The sequence below is a fragment of the Pseudophryne corroboree genome, chromosome 9 (assembly GCF_028390025.1).
Source record: "Pseudophryne corroboree isolate aPseCor3 chromosome 9, aPseCor3.hap2, whole genome shotgun sequence".
Classification (NCBI taxonomy): domain Eukaryota; kingdom Metazoa; phylum Chordata; class Amphibia; order Anura; family Myobatrachidae; genus Pseudophryne; species Pseudophryne corroboree.
In genome coordinates this window covers 386,450,672-386,467,865 of record NC_086452.1, presented here as the reverse complement: position 1 = coordinate 386,467,865, position 17,194 = coordinate 386,450,672, and the positions used below count along the sequence as shown (strand labels likewise).

Sequence of the window (17,194 nt, the reverse complement as noted above, 5' to 3'; positions counted from 1 at the left end):
TTGCAGCACTCTCAGGGAAAGCGACACGCTCTTCAGCAATTGATCTCTCGATCTCGCCTTTATCAGGAGATCGTCCAAGTATAGGATAATTGTGACTCCCTGCCTGCGCAGGAGCACCATCATCTCCGCCATCACCTTGGTGAAAATCCTCGGGGCCGTGGAAAGCCCAAACGGCAACGTCTGAAACTGGTAATGACAGTCCTGTATAGCGAATCTCATGTTTTCCTGATGAGGGGGATATATGGGGACATGAAGGTATGCATACTTTATGTCCAGTGACACCATAAAATCCCTCCCTTCCAGGCTGGATATTACAGCTCGAAGCGATTCCATCTTGAATTTGAACTTTTTCAAGTACAGGTTTAGGGATTTTAGATTTAAAATGGGTCTGACCGAACCATCCGGCTTCGGGACCACGAACAGGGTTGAATAGTACCCTCTTCCCTGTTGGACCAGGGGAACCTTGACAATCACTTGCTGTTGACACAGGTTTTGAATTGCAGCTAACACTACTTCCCTCTCCGGGGGTGAAGCTGGCAAGACCGACTTGAAAAATCGGCGAGGGGGTACCTCTTCGAATTCCAGCTTGTAGCCTTGGGAAACAATTTCTATCGCCCAAGGATCCACGTCTGAAAGAACCCAGATCTGGCTGAAAAGTCGAAGACGTGCCCCCACTGGTGCGGACTCCCTCAATGGAGCCCCAGCGTCATGCGGTGGATTTTGTAGAAGCCGGGGAGTACTTCTGCTCCTGGGAACTAGCCGAAGCAGGCGTTCTCTTTCCTCTACCCTTACCTCTGGCAAGGAAGGAGGAGCCCCGACCTCTTCTGGACTTATGCGACCGAAAGGACTGCATCTGATACTGTGGAGTTTTCTTTTGCTGTTGGGGAACAAAAGGTAAAAAAGGTAGATTTACCCGCGGTAGCTGTGGAAACCAGGTCCGCGAGCCCATCCCCAAACAACACTTCACCCTTGTAAGGTAAAACCTCCATATGCTTCTTTGAGTCTGCATCACCCGTCCATTGGCGGGTCCATAGAGCTCGCCTCGCAGAAATAGCCATGGCATTGGCTCTGGAACCCAGCAGCCCCACGTCTCTTTGAGCGTCCCTCATATATAAGACTGCGTCTTTAATGTGGGCTAAGGTCAATAAAATGGTATCCCTGTCCAGGGTATCAAGGTCAGCTGACAAGGTATCTGTTCACGCTGCAACTGCACTACACACCCATGCCGATGCTATTGCCGGTCTGAGCAAAGCACCTGTATGCGCATAAATAGACTTTAAAGTAGTCTCCTGTCTGCGATCAGCAGGATCCTTTAGAGCTGCCGTGTCCGGAGACGGTAGCGCCACCTTCTTGGACAGGCGTGTTAAAGCCTTGTCCACCCTTGGAGAGGATTCCCAACGTACCCTGTCCTGTGCAGGGAAAGGATACGCCATAAGAACCCTTTTGGGAATCTGCAGTTTTTTATCTGGAGTTTCCCAAGCCTTTTCAAAGAACTCGTTAAGCTCATGGGATGGGGGAAAGGTTACCTCAGGTTTCTTTTCCTTATACAAGCGCACCCTCATGTCAGGGACAGATGGGTCATCAGTGATATGCAGAACATCTTTTATTGCAATAATCATACACTGAATACTTTTTGCCACCCTTGGGTGTAATTTTGCATCATCGTAATCGACACTGGAGTCAGAATCCGTGTCGGTATCAGTGTCTGCTATTTGGGATAGGGGACGTTTCTGAGACCCAGAAGGGCCCTGTGACCCAATCCAATCCGTGGATTGACTCCCTGCTTTTTCCCTGGACTCTGCTTTGTCCATTCTCTTATGTAATGCGGTCACACTTGCATTTAACATATGCCACATGTCCATCCAATCATGAGTCGGTGTTGCCGACGGAGACACACCACTCATCTGCTCCACCTCCTCCTTGGACGAGCCTTCCACTTCAGACATGCCGACTCGCACTTACCGACACCCCCACACACACAGGGATATATCTATAAGGGGACAATTCCCCAACAAGGCCCTTTGGAGAGACAGAGAGAGAGAGAGTATGCAAGCACACACCCAGCGCCAACTGACACTGGAATGAAAACCCAGATATAGCGCTTTTTATATGTATAATAAATGTGTATACACTCACTGCGCCTTACAAATGTCTCCCCCCCCCCCCCCCCCCCCCTCTTTTCAGCCCTCTGTCACCGAGTTCAGCAGGGGAGAGAGTCCGGGGAGCCAGTTTCTCTGCAGCTTTCTGTGGAGAAAATGGTGCTGTTAGTGCTGAGGGATCAAGCTCCGCCCCCTCCAGCGGCGGGCTTCGGTCCCGCTCCAATATACAAAAAATGGCGGGGATTTTTTCATTTACTGCCTCCGCAGCCTAATGTACCCTGTTGCCAGTCCAGAGGTTTATATTGCTGCCCAGGGCGCCCCCCCTGCGCCCTGCACCCATCCGTGCCTTCAGTGTGTGTGTGTAGTGTGTGGGAGCAATGGCGCGCAGCGTTACCGCTGCGCGCTTACCTCAATGAAGATCTGAAGTCTTCTGCCGCCTTGAAGTCTTCCTTTCTTTTTATACTCACCCGACTTCTATCTTCCGGCTCTGCGAGGAGGACGGCGGCGCGGCTCTGGGACGAACGGCGGGGTGAGACCTGCGTTCCGACTCCCTCTGGAGCAAATGGTGTCCAGTAGCCTAAGAAGCAGAGCCTATCATTTAAGTAGGTCTGCCTCTCTCTCTCCTCAGTCCGATACAGGCAGCCTGTTGCCAGCAGTGCTCCCTGAAAATAAAAAACCTAACAAAATTCTTTTTCAGAGAAACTCAGGAGAGCTCCCCTGTAATGCACCCTATCTCCTCTGGGCCAGTGCACACCCATACTAAAAGTTCTTTATAGTGCCCATGTCTCCTGCGGAGCCCGTCTATACCCCATGGTCCTTACGGAGTCCCCAGCATCCTCTAGGACGTAAGAGAAATTTCTGTTGAGTGGTAGGTATATAAACAATAGGATCGATCATCTAAAGCTGTCGATTTGGACAGAGTGAACTACCAATATCAATTGCGACAGTCGATACATAATTGATTTAAATTATTGCAAGTGATCGATCTGTGGTAGCACTGGAATAGGTGTAATAATCTTATAATTGATAGACACAGGTAATACACGGACACTTTTAATTCTCTATTTACAACTCTCAATCTATTAGGATTCGCATATATGTTAGTTTGTCTGATTTTAACGCTTATGTTTCACTGTAGTCTGGGTCGTATAAACATTATATTTTAAATATATCTAATAAGGGTTATATTTTATGATTGATTGACTCTCAGTGCGTCAACCATACAGTTTCTTTCTCACTTTTCCTCCCAACTTTGTTTTCCAAGGGAGCCACCTTCAAAGTTTTATCCATTCGTGCCCGAAAGTATGCCAAGACCCCAGAACTCTGAAAGATCTAAGAACCAACTTCACTGCAAGCCTGATCATAGGCTTGCCATATTTGGTGATAAAGGTGAGCTAAGGAAGGGTTCCTTGTTCTGACCTTTTGTTTAAATCACCTGCTGTAAAACATCCTGTTATCTTCAGGATAAATGTATCAAGGTCATGCCATCAAGGACTGTAGATCCAGACGTCTGTGATAACCAGGAGCCTGCGTCAGTAGTTCTGGACCTTGGGAGAGCAGAAATGGAGTATCCATTACCATTCTCTGCTGGTTTTCCTGTTTAGCTTTCTCACCACCCTGGTAATAGGGTGATTGGAGAAACATTAAAACCAGAAGAACGTCTCATCTCACTGAGAAGACATCCACAAAGATCACTCTGGGATCCATTGATTTTGACCCCTATGTGAGCATTTTTTTGTTTCGACAAAAACTCCATGAGATATATCTCTGACAAACACCGAGATCCGGAACCCTCCGGGTGTAGGGGCCTGAATGGTCTGTCAACTTGAGAAAGTCCGCTTCCCCATTTAGGATTCCCGGAATGAAAATAGCGGACCCGGTTGAACGATGAAGTTCTGCCCATCTTTGTATGTGCTTTACCTTTTTCATCGATTTTCGGCTGCGAGTTCCTTCCTGATGTTGAGGTACATGCATAGTCCGCACGGCACTGGACTGGTTTTCCTTGAAGACTCTCCTGTGCCTACACCAGTGTCCTATATGTGGCCCAAGGTTCCACCTTTAATTGTTATACAACCTACTTCTTTGGAAACACAACCTTCCTGATACTGTTCCTCAGTGTCAGAATTTTTCCAATCTGATATTCAAAAGGATTACACTTTGTCCAGCTGTGAAGCCTGTTTCCACCAGGCTGACGACCTTCTTACTTTTATCGTAAGTACCATTCCGTTTTCATTATGTGAAGCCTTCCATAATTACCTACAGCACCTTGTATTCCCAGGTGGTTCCTCCAAGTACCAACCCGGACAACACTGCCCATCTTCCACGAACCAATGAGATTGGGCACATTTAGTGTGGTGTGACTGTAGATTGTATTTGGTAAAATTCAGACGCTGCAGAGCCGTCAAGAGGAATTGTGCATACTTCACTCTGTTGATGCAGATACCATCAAACCCATCACCCGCTTTGTTGTGTGAATGGATCCGTTTGACTGTGTGACAAAAACTTGAATCCTAGACTACACCCTGGATATTTTGTTGCAAGGTAAAATTTACATCTTGCAGACCTGATCCAGTACAGCCCCCCAAGTGAATCATCCGATGTGACGGAATTGGAGACATTTAATGGTTCATTATTGATTCACTTGTGCCTCTGCATACAGGTTATTGTCTGTTGCAGAGGACGTGAAAGAAATCCCTGCGTGCCAGGATTAAAGATCATCTAAGTCTGAGAAAATTCTTAACCACTGCTAGCGGAGATAAGATGTGCTCACCTTCATAGGTTTGTTAAATAGGCTAACTGAAAAAGTATGTCCTAAACTAAAAAATGCTGTTGCAAGAAAGCAAACCCTTAAATAAACACTGATGGACAGTGATATAGCACCTGAAGGCAAGCATCCTGTAGATCCAGGGGTAGCCTTAATCCCTTGGCTCTATGCCAAGCATAAGGAACATAACGATTGCAAGTGCAACAGAGGTTCCAGATTTGTTCAGCATTTTGAGATTGAGCATAGGCCGAAATGACCACTTTGTCTTCTGAATTTACCAGGTTGGGGTAAAAACTTGTCCTCGTTTGCAAGTAGAATTGGAACGACTATTCCTGCTTAAGCAATTTTTGAACTTGCAAGCCTTGTCCTTCATCTCTACCCGAGATGGCTGTGAAGGCGAAAACATACCTAGTACTGTGTCAGAACTGTATGCCTGAAGAAACCGCCGCCCCCCCCCCCCACTCTCCCAGCCTGGGGTCCCCAGGCAGAGGCCCATACCATGCTACTGATGGCCTATCTTTCTACAGCGCCTGACCAGATGGTCTCGCATCCAGGCTCAACACTACTTATCTAATCTAAACTCAGATGAGATTGGGCCTATCCAGTGTGATATAGCTGTAGATCCAACCGGACTTATGGCAGCCCATGCCTTATTAGTTCTCCTAGGAATCAAACCCAGGGGCCGAAACAGAACTTTAAGTTTAAAACTGTATGTGGAAGAAAGTTGACCTTTTTGGAGTCTACTCCTGATTTCAGAATATCTGTTAATTCTTTACCAAAGAAAAACTTTCCAGAAAGGACAATGATTCCGAACCTTTCCTAAATTCTGAATCTGCTTCCAGCCAAAACTGCTCTGTGTGCAGATATGATTGAGGCTAATGCTCCAGAAGAAACAATGCCAATATATTAGTGTTTCTCCAGAATCATTGCAATATATGAGAACTTTGCTGTTAATGAAAAGATTCTCCTTCAATTGCATTAGCCCAGACAACCACTGTCCTTGCCATTTAAGTCAAAACCAAGGTTTGGCTCTATGACTGCCCTAGACAGGGAAAGCAAAGATAAAAGTAGATCACTTGCATAACTACTTTAGGAGCCACCTCTTTTTAAACATCCCCAATTGGAAGAAGGTAATTAGAATTAAATTTCTTAGGATTCTAACTTTTATTTGGGCATAGCCCCAACCTCTTCCCTGATTTCTGTGAGCTGATATGACTCCGGAAACTCAGGTTTTTAGGATGTTCAAATACAGGTGCCTAGGTTTTTAACCAGGCTCCCTCAATGCTTTATTTAGCTCAGCTATATTCCAGCTGAGACCTACCTCTTCTTTGTAAAATGAAGTAGAATAAATTGGACTTTCATCTTCCGATAAATTCAACAATGTGTAGCCTGTGAATGTGAAGATTTTACTTACCATTGCTCTGAGAAGCTGCTGCTGGCAGTGATGCACCATAGGTGGATCTGCATGCAAAGGCTCTCTACCTGGTACAGGATTCTAAAGAGATTTATCCATTCAGCTTATTGGATAAAATGTGTGCAAAGATAGCCCAAGGAAGAGACATTTGTACCTGAATCTGCCTTGTATTTCTGCTGAAGCTAAACACTATGCACATGAACCATCCTGAACCAGATCATGAGAGGGTAATACAGCTTTTGTAAAACAAACTTAATAGGAGTGTCCTCACCTTTGCCGCTCTTATACATGATAAATAATCAGCACTTCCACAGTATACTACACAATTTTGTGACTGTAATCTTTAAACGATATTCATCTGACCCTCTATGCATCAGCACTGAGGATTTCTAAGACAGATTAAACAGACCTATAGTAAAGTCAGCCTAAATACTAGCAGACCGTCACATTAGTATAATAAGCAATATGAGTACATTATCAACTACAAATAACATTTATGTAGGAGCACACACTTACTGAATCATGTTTAAAACAGATCTAACATTCAGATGCAATGCGAAAGAAACAACAGTAATGGTACAGACTCAGTCAATAGACACTTTAACTATTCGTACTCAAAGGTAGATAGAGACTTAGTGCTGTATTACCCATATTCAGTAGAGTGGGATACAGGGAGACTCACCCCGCTTCCAGGATCGATCAATACGTTAACGAACGCCGAGTGGATCCAGATGATAGTAGTGTACACTGCCGCTTCCTGACACAGTGATCACAGACGCTGCGGTCACACAGCCGCCTATGCTGCGACCGGATCCCCTCGTGATAGCGCTTAGTGAATACAGACGCTCTTGTCAGCGCTTAGTAAATACAGACGCTCTGGTCACACAGCTGCCTATGCTGCGACCGGGACTCCTCGGGGCAGCGCGCAGTGAACACCGACGCACTAGTCACGCAGCCGCCTATTCTGCGACCCGGACCTCTTGTGGTAGTGCTCAGCGAACACAGACGCACCGGTCACACAGCCGCCTATGCTGCAACCGGGTCTCCTACTGTAGCTAGTAGCGCCTGAGACAGAAGCGAGGAAACAGTTCATGGCGGAAGACTTGGCGGAAACTGGTCATGAACCGGGGGGAGGGGCGACCAGGAGAGCGTTTGACTCCCCACTGCCGACATGAACCATAGGGATCGCGGCCTCATGCTATTCCTGGTGCTTTAGATCCCTAAGGCCTAGCGCTGGAGCACCCGTGGTGGCGGCGCGTCAGCTACTGTTTGGTAGTCTCCTCCCAATACAGTGCGGCTGTATCCATATTCCCCTACTAAGCGGAACCGATGCCTTACCTTCTCTCCGTGCTCCGGCCATAGCCTGGTAACGCCTGCTGGACCTGCTAGTATATCCTACACAAACGCCCGCCGAAACAGCATTGTACTCGTGGGTAAGCGTTGTTGCGACCCCGTGGAGAGTTGTTGGAGCGATTCTTTCCAATATGCGTATAAGACGCTGTTAAGAAAGATCACTCAAAAGATGGTAAGACTATAAAAATAAAATAAGAAAGCTTAGGGCTGCTAAAGAAACAGCAGCCCTCTGACCACGGTCCGGTTCCTGCTGCACCAAACAAAAAACTGGTTTGCCTGGCCAGGGGCCGGGGATATATGGACGGGCCCGTTGCATGCTGGGACGCCGGAAAGCTCTACTGTTTGGTGCAAATCCGCTGTCGCTCCATCATATCCCATTGTTATCCTGTGGATAACCTGTGGACCCTGCCGGAGAAATACTAGTTTTGTTCTGCTTAATATACAGACTAAGGGCCCATTTCAGCATGGAATGCTGCTGTGTCAGCGTTCGCATGCTAAAGCCGAACTGCGCACAGACACCGTGATTGACAGGCAAAGGCGTTCGTGGGGCATCGCAGCGGCATTAAAGGGGTGTCAACACGGCGTGGGGGAGGGCGGGCGTGGTCCAGACAACGCAGGCTTGTGCGGACCGTTTGCGGGGCAGGCTGCAGTGTCTTCATGACGTCACATGCAGCTTCTGCGACCCGCAACATGGCAGGTAGCTGTGCTAGGCTGTGTAGGCAGAGGGCTACCCTAAACATTGGAAAGAATCGCCCCCATGCATTTGCAGGGTGGGGCTGGATCCGGCATGTGGGATATATAGATAAAGACACAATCCCCTATACCCTTAGAAAAGTATTTCCCAAACTGTGTGCTGTGGCATCCTGGGGTGCCTTGGGACGCTTGCAGGGGTGTCTTGGATTGGTGGTCCAGGTCTAATTCTAATTATTAACGGTAAGTGTAATATGCAAAGTCAGTGCTGCTGGCTGTCGATCATAAAATATGTGGACAAACAGAAGCGACTCTTGTCCCTCACCACATAATTAAACCTCAAGGATGACTTATAAAACGAGATTTATGATAAGAATTTACCGTTGTTAAATCTCTTTCTGCGAGGTACACTGGGCTCCACAGGGAATGACATTGGAGTGTAGAGCAGGCTCTTGATCCGAGGTACCAACAGGCTCCGAAGGGAGTGTTGCTCCAACACCGCACCCCAACCTCTCAAACTGGCATCCGTCGTCAGAAGGACCCAGTTGGAGATCCAGAAGGGACGACCCCTGCTCAATGGTTGGTCCTGAAGCCACCAGCTCAGTGACAGACGGACCTCCGGAGACAAGGAGATCATGCGAGACCTGATCCGGTGAGGTAGGCCGTCTTACTTGGCAAGAATCAGCTTCTGCAGAGGGCGGGAATGGAAATGAGCGTACTCCACCATGTCGAAAGCAGACACCATGAGACCAAGCACTTGCATTGCCGAATGTATCGACACTTGCAGACGAGATAGGAAGCATCGAATCCTGTCCTGAAGCTTCAGGACTTTCTCCTGAGACAAGAACAACCGCTGGTTGTGAATGTCCAACAACGCCCCCAGGTGCACCATGCTCTGAGCAGGGACCAGGGAAGATTTCTTCCAGTTGATGAGCCACCCGTGGGCTTGTAGAAACCGGATAGTCAGATCCAGATGGCGTAGGAGAATATCTGGGGAATTTGCCAGGATCAACAAGTCGTCCAGATACGGTAGGATCCTGACCCTTTGACGGCGGAGTCCAGTCGTCATTACCGCCATGACCTAGGCGAAGACTCGCTGAGCCGTGGTCAAACCAAAAGGTAACGCCCGAAATTGGTAATGGAGGTTGCCAACCGCAAACCTCAGGTACTGCGGATGTGACACTGCAATCGGAATATGCAGGTAAGCATCCTGTAAGTCCAGGGAGACCATTAGTCCCCAGGTTCCAAGGCCAGAAAATAGAGCGAAGAGTTTCCATACGAAACTTGGAGACCTTCACAAATTTGTTCAAGGACTTGAGGTTGAGAATGGGCCGGGAAGACCCATTCGGTTTCGGGACTAGGAACAGCGGTGAATAGTACCCCTTGCCTCTCTGAGTCAGAGGCACCTGTACTACCACTCCTGTGTCCAGGAGGGACTGTACCACCAAATGAAGAGTTTTTGCCTTCACCTGATCCAAAGGGACGTCTGTCAGGCAAAATCGATGAGGGGGACGATTTCTGAAGGATATGGCGTAACCTCAAGTGACGACTTCCCGTACCCAGGCATCGGAAGTGGTCTTCAACCATTCCTGGGTAAACCCTAGAAGTCGGCCCCCCCAGAGGGAGGCCCGCCCTGTCATGCAGCAGGCTTGTCAGTTTTGGAAGCAGGCTGATGGGCAGCCCAGACGCGTTTGGGTTTGTGCTTATTGGGTTTTGAAGTGCGAACCTGTTTCGGGTACGCCTGACCTCTTGCTTTCCCTGAAGGACGAAAGGAGCGAAAGGAAGTACTCTTAGCCTTCGGAGCAGTACTAGGTAGACATGCCGTCTTAGCAGAAGCTAAGTCAGCCACTATCTTGTTGAGGTCTTCTACAAAAAGAATGTCTCCCATAAAAGGGTGCACCTCCAGGGTTTTCTTAAGAGTCCAGATCCACCGACCAGAAACGCAAACAGAGAATCCGGCGAGCCAATATGGACGTAGTAGAAGCCTTGGCCGCCAGAATACCGGCATCAGAAGCCGCCTTCTTAATGTAATGAGAAGCTGTGACAATATACAACAGACATTGTCTGGCATTATCAGAAGCATTGGAAGGCAGCTTCACCTCCAGCTCCTGAGCCCACGCTTCAACAGCCTCTGCAGCCCATACCGCTGCAATAGTGGGGCCTATGCGCTGCACCAGTTAGGGTGTAAATCGCCTTCAAATAACCCTCCACACGCTTATCCGTCGGTTCTTTCAGCGAAGGGACGGTGGTTACAGGCAGAGCGGAGGTTACAACCAGCCACGCCACCTGCGAATCCACTGGTGGGGGTGTCTCCCAATTTTTACTTCGTTCCGCCGCAAGGGGGTAGCGAGCCAGCATCTTCTTGAGAGGCATGAATTTCTTTCCTGGATATTCCCAGGATTCCGGACGTATGTCAACTAGATGGTCAGAGTGAGGTAAAACTTGTTTAAACTACTTTCTGACGTTTAAACCTGTCCGGTTTCTTAGGGGCAGCATCAGGCTCCGGTTCATCAGTATTTTGGAGAATTAACCCGATAGCCTCCAGCAAGTCAGGGACATCCATCTGTGAAACAGACTCCCCATCAGAAGCATCAGGGTCAGAATCTGTGGGGTTAGTATATACGCCATCCTCATCAGACGAAGTATCTGGGATGTTGGTGGATTGTGAGGAAGTAATGGCCCACTTAGAGGACCCCTTGGTCTTAGGCGGGCGAGGGTTAGACTTCTGTGTAGTCAGTGATTGGTTCAATTGCTGTAACTGAGCGGACAGCTGATCTGCCCATGGCGGGTTAACCGCAGGGACCATAAGCGGTTGTACCGACACAGGAGGTCCCATAGGGGGCGCAAGTCTAGATACTAGCGTATTCAATAACGTGGAGAAAGTAGCCCCAGGTGGGTCATTATGAACCCCCGTTGATACGGTCCCAGTGGGGGGTAAGGAACCCCCGAACCTGAACCCTTAGCTGCAATGTTTTCCTCAAATGTGTCTGCAGCGTCACCACCATGCAATGTGGGATCAGCCCCAGCACCGTCGCCCCTTGTAGCCGACATATCTGAAAGCTCAATACAGGGCAACCCAGTACAATATCAGCACAATACCCGACAAGAACCCCCTGTGCAGTGTATTAGCACAAACAGGGGACTCAAGAGGTATATGGTGACTAAAAATCACAGAGAAAAATTCACACTGAGTATATCTTGTGAAACACCTATATTAACTGACAAACCTGACACACTTAGCCCCCTCAGGTTATAGAATATAGGGATAGCAATCTGAGTGAGATACACGAAATGGAGGTCATACAGCAGCTATATACACACAGTCACATTGTACAATGAAGAAATTATGACATTCAATAAAACTGAACTGGACTAGCAATACATAGTACAACTAAGTATAGCTATACAATCAAACGATATAACAATGTACAGTAAATACTGGATGTATATCACAGGGTACTTTTACTATATAACCCTGACTAAATGCACTCTCTCTTAACTAACACTGTCAGCAGACATGTAAAATACTTAAGTGTCCTATAAAATGCACAGCGCTGACATGCAGGCGGCTTTGCAGAGGAAGATTTGCGCAAACAGTCCCAGGATCAGCTCAGCTTGTCCTAATAGCGCACAAACGCTGACAGGGAGTGAGGGAGAGAGAGAGAGAGAGAGAGAGAGATATGCAGCTCCAGGGCGGGAACATTTACTCTAAATGGCGCCCTGGGGCTGGGGGAGGGTCTACAGGTCAAAGCCTTATCCCCCTGCTGGACTTCACCACCGTGTATTGTGGGCTTATATAAACGGTTTATGAGAGAAAACCGACCTGTGCCCTTGCCCTGGTGGGCTAGTGTGGTCCCTGTAATGCCACAGTGTCCACGCCAGTGCGCGCAGCCCGCCTCCCACGCAGGATCACGATTTTCAGCGGGTCCCGCCGGGAGGACCCACTTACCTCCTCCCTGAGTGCGGCCAGGAGAACAGCGGCAGTGTGTGTGACTAACTGGAAAAAACCAGAGCCTCTGCTGTAAGTACCCGGCAACCTGGGCGCGGGAGTATACAGCGCCACTGGGGGAGGTGATGGAGCTGCAGCAGGAGATGTCTGACTGACATCTAACACAGACAGTTTCTGCTGCAGCCCTTGAAGTCTTCATTTTTCATTAAAAGCTTCTTTCAGGGCTGCTGGAGCAGCCCCCCTGTTGTATGCCTGCTTACTGCATGGTACCAACTACAAAACTGAGCTCCTGTGCACAGAGGCGGGGTTATAGAGGAGGCGGCGCTATGCATTCTTGGAACAGTCAAAGCATTGAGCCTGTTGGTGCCTCGGACAAAATCCTACTCTACACCCCAATGTCATTCCCTGTGGAGCCCATTGTACCCTGCAGCAGAAACACAATTTACTTAATTTATTTTATTTTTTTCCAAAACAAGAAACATTCAGCCTAAGGGTGCTGTGAAAGGTTTTTTTGATACTCCAGGGTGCTGTAAACAAAAAAAGTTTGGGAACCACTGCCCTAGACCGACACTGGGATAGAGTCAGATATACAGTCCCCCACACACGGATACAGACAGGCATACAGCCGTCCCCCCCTGCCAGCCACACACTGATACGGACAGGCATACAGCCGTCCCCCCTGCCAGCCACACACTGATACGGACAGGCATACAGCCGTCCCCCCTGCCAGCCACACACTGATACGGACAGGCATACAGCCGTCCCCCCTGCCAGCCACACACTGATACGGACAGGCATACAGCCGTCCCCCCTGCCAGCCACACACTGATACGGACAGGCATACAGCCGTCCCCCCTGCCAGCCACACACTGATACGGACAGGCATACAGCCGTCCCCCCTGCCAGCCACACACTGATACGGACAGGCATACAGCCGTCCCCCCTGCCAGCCACACACTGATACGGACAGGCATACAGCCGTCCCCCCTGCCAGCCACACCGATACGGACAGGCATACAGCCGTCCCCCCTGCCAGCCACACACCGATACGGACAGGCATACAGCCGTCCCCCCTGCCAGCCACACACCGATACGGACAGGCATACAGCCGTCCCCCCTGCCAGCCACACACCGATACGGACAGGCATACAGCCGTCCCCCCTGCCAGCCACACACCGATACGGACAGGCATACAGCCGTCCCCCCTGCCAGCCACACACCGATACGGACAGGCATACAGCCGTCCCCCCTGCCAGCCACACACCGATACGGACAGGCATAGAGCCGTCCCCCCTGCCAGCCACACACCGATACGGACAGGCATAGAGCCGTCCCCCCTGCCAGCCACACACCGATACGGACAGGTATACAGCAACCCCCCTGCCAGCCACACACTGATACAGACAGGTATACAGCAAACCCCTGCCAGCCACACACTGATAGACAGGTATACAGCAACCCCCCTGCCAGCCACACACTGATACAGACAGGAATACAGCAACCCCCCTGCCAGCCACACACTGATACAGACAGGAATACAGCAACCCCCCTGCCAGCCACACACTGATACAGACAGGAATACAGCAACCCCCCTGCCAGCCACACACTGATACAGACAAGTATACAGGCCCCCCGCCAGCCACAGACTGATACAGACAGGTATACAGCCGCCGCCCCACCCTGTGAGCCACACACTGAAACATAGACAGGTACTGTATACGGGCCGATAGCCCCTCGGTAAATAGATGCACCTGCCCTCACCGTTAGAGATATACACCATGTTTAGCCTCCGCCAGCTGGTGATTCTCCCTCTGCGCTGCAGCTGCTCTCGCTAACATCCGGGCCACGTGATACAGGAGGTGGAAACTACCGATTGGCTGAGACGTGTCTGCGCAGTCACTTTGTCAGGTCTCCCAGGACTAGCTGCTGGTTGTCCCGCATTAGCCCCGCCCCACTGACTGTATCCCTGCCTCCCGAGGACAGCTGCTGGTTGTCCGGCAGCTGCTGTCTGCGTTGCACATGCGCGGTCTGTCCCCGGCGGCAATTACCATGACACAGGCGGAGAAGGGAGAACCGGAGAACGGTAGAGAGAAAGAGAAGGAGCAGCGCGGCGTGAAGAGACCAATCGTGCCAGCAGCCATCCCCGAGCCCCTGCAGGAGGTGACTAAAATAACACAGGGAAGGTGGTGGGCTGGGATTACATAGTGCATTCACTGGGGACTGTGGTGGTCACAGCTTTTGCAGATGTCTGGCGACTGTGGTGGGGTCAGGGCTGGCGGCTGTCACGGGACTGTGGTGGGGTGAGGGCTGGCAGCTGTCACTGGGGACTGTGGTGGGGTCAGGGTGGGCGGCTGTCACTGGGGACTGTGGTGGGGTCAGGGTGGGCAGGCTGTCACTGGGGACTGTGTTGGGGTCAGGGCTGGAGGCTGTCACCGGACTGTGGTGGGGTCAGGGTTGGAGGCGGTCACTAGGGACTGTGGTGGGGTCAGGGTGGGCGGCTGTCACTGGGGACTATGGTGGGTTCAGGGTGGGCAGGCTGTCACTGGGGACTGTGGTGGGGTCAGGGCTGGTGGCTGTCACTGAGGACTGGTGGGGTCAGGGCTGGCGGCTGTCACGGGACTGTGGTGGGGTGAGGGCTGGCGGTTGTCACTGGGGACTGTGGTGGGGTCAGGGCTGGCGGCTGTCACTGAGGATTGGTGAGGTCAGGGCTGGCAGCTGTCACTGGGGACTGTGGTGGGGTCAAGGTGGGCGGCTGTCACTGGGGACTGTGGTGGGGTCAGGGTGGGTAGGCTGTCACTGGGGACTGTGTTGGGGTCAGGGCTGGAGGCTGTCACGGGACTGTGGTGGGGTCAGGGCTGGAGGCTGTCACTGGGGACTGTGGTGGGGTCAGGGTGGGCGGCTGTCACTGGGGACTATGCTGGGTTCAGGGTGGGCAGGCTGTCACTGGGGACTGTGGTGGGGTCAGGGCTGGTGGCTGTCACTGAGGACTGGTGGGGTCGGGGCTGTCGGCTGTCACTGGGGACTGTGGTGGGGTCAGGGTGGGCGGCTGTCACTGGGGACTGTGGTGGGGTCAGGGTGAGCAGGCTGTCACTGGGGACTATAGTGGGGTGAGGGTGAGCAGGCTGTCACTGGGGACTATGGTGAGGTCAGGGTGGGTGGCTGTCACTGGGGACTGTGGTGGGGTCAGGGTGGGCAGGCTATCACTGGGAACTGTGGTGGGGTCAGGGTGGGCAGGCTGTCACTGGGAACTGTGGTGGGGTCAGGGCTGGCGGCTGTCACTGGGGACTGTGGTGCTGTCAGGGCTGGCTGCTGTCGCTGGGTCTGTGGTGGGGTCTGCACTGGCAGCAGTTACTGGAGACTGGTGGGGTGAAGGCTGGCGGCTGTCACAGGGGACTGGTGGGGTCAGGGCTGGCGGCTGTCACAGGGGACTGGTGGGGTCAGGGCTGGCGGCTGTCACTGGGGACTGGTGGAGTCAGGGCTGGCGGCTGTCACTGAGGACTGTGGTGGGGTCAGGGTGGGCAGGCTGTCACTGGGGACTGTGGTGGAGTCAGGGCTGGTGGCTGGGAACTGTGGTGGGGTCAGGGCTGGCGACTTTAGTGGGGTCTGAGCTGGCGGCTGTCACTGAGGACTGTGGTGGGGTCAGGGTGGACAGGCTGCCACTGAGGACTGTGGTGGGGTCAGGGCTGGCGGCTGTCACTTGGGACTGTGGTGCTGTCAGGGCTGGCTGCTGTAGCTGGGACTGTGGTGGGGTCAGGACTGGCAGCAATCAATGGAGACTGGTGGGGGTGAAGGCGGGCGGCTGTCACTGGGGACTGTGGTTGGGTTAGGGCTGGCAACAATCACTGGGGGTCAGGGCTGGCAGCTGTCATTGGGTACTGTGGTGGGCAGGTGGCTGTCACTGGGGTCTGTGGTTGGATCAAGGCTGGCGGCTGTCACTGGGTACTGTGGTAGAGTCAGGGCAGGTGGCTGTGACTGGGGACTGTAGTGGGGTCAGAGCTGGTGGCTGTCATTGGGGACTGTGGTGGGGTCAGGGCTTGTGGCGGTTACTGTCGACTGTGTTGGGGTCAATGCTGTCACTGGGGACTGTGGTGTGCTCCGCACTGATGGCTGTCAGAGATGGGCAACTTTGCTTATCTTCAATTAATTGTTCTGTGTCTTCTTGTGCAGCATATACAGAGTGACTACATCTTAGTGGTGCATCCGGGATCCAACACCCTGCGCATTGGCCGAGCCACAGACACTCACCCAGCAGGGATACCTCATGTCATTGCCAGGAGGCACAAACAGCCAGGACAGCCCACCTACTGTGACAAGTGGCTCCTCAGGGAGGGCTTAAATGTAAGTCATTCAATTACACAAGGCATCAGTTTAACCTCTCTGTTTATCATACAGTTCTCTTATGTAAAATTGCAAAAAAAAAATCACCAAGTAATTTGCTTGGCGCTGATCGTGAGCTGTTTTACTATAAGCAGCCAATAAATAACGGGATAGTTAGTCCCCACAAGCCAATATAGAAGAAACAAAATTGGCGCTAGAGAGCTGAATGTATTAAAAAGTTCATACAATTTTATTCACAGGGTACATAAAATTCTGATGTTGCAACATTTCATAAAATATAATTCAGTTAAATGAGAAGGGCTTATCATAGCACTGTATTCAATTTAAATATTATAGATGATATATGAAAAAGGTTAAAATATGAGCTGGAACTCCAGCAACAAGTTCATCCATTTAGTATAGCCACAGTCCAGGAACAATATTTGAAGTGAGATGGAAATAATGACCAACTGAAATTGGAGATGAGGACCTTTAGACCGCTTGATTAAGGAATCCAATTGGTCCGATTGAAAGCTCAGGTCCGTTTTGTAGATATCAAAATGGCAAAGGATGGTTCCTATATCAGACTTCCAGGCTTTTTCTTTAGA

The 17,194-nt window shown here is 50.8% G+C and overlaps 2 protein-coding genes across 2 annotated transcripts in view; one reads left to right on the top strand and one right to left on the bottom strand.

Moving 5' to 3' along the window:
* Nucleotides 1–14,176, bottom strand: part of SELENOK (selenoprotein K) — a 31,125-nt gene extending 16,949 nt beyond the window's left edge. The window contains exon 1 of the mRNA XM_063940828.1: nt 14,031–14,176. Coding sequence (XP_063796898.1) covers nt 14,031–14,049 — 19 coding nt within the window. The 5' untranslated portion in view covers nt 14,050–14,176. The remainder of the gene's footprint in view (nt 1–14,030) is intronic.
* A 29-nt stretch (nt 14,177–14,205) lies between these two features.
* Nucleotides 14,206–17,194, top strand: part of ACTR8 (actin related protein 8) — an 81,014-nt gene continuing 78,025 nt past the window's right edge. The window contains exons 1-2 of the mRNA XM_063940827.1: nt 14,206–14,429; nt 16,437–16,607. Coding sequence (XP_063796897.1) covers nt 14,289–14,429; nt 16,437–16,607 — 312 coding nt within the window. The 5' untranslated portion in view covers nt 14,206–14,288. The remainder of the gene's footprint in view (nt 14,430–16,436; nt 16,608–17,194) is intronic.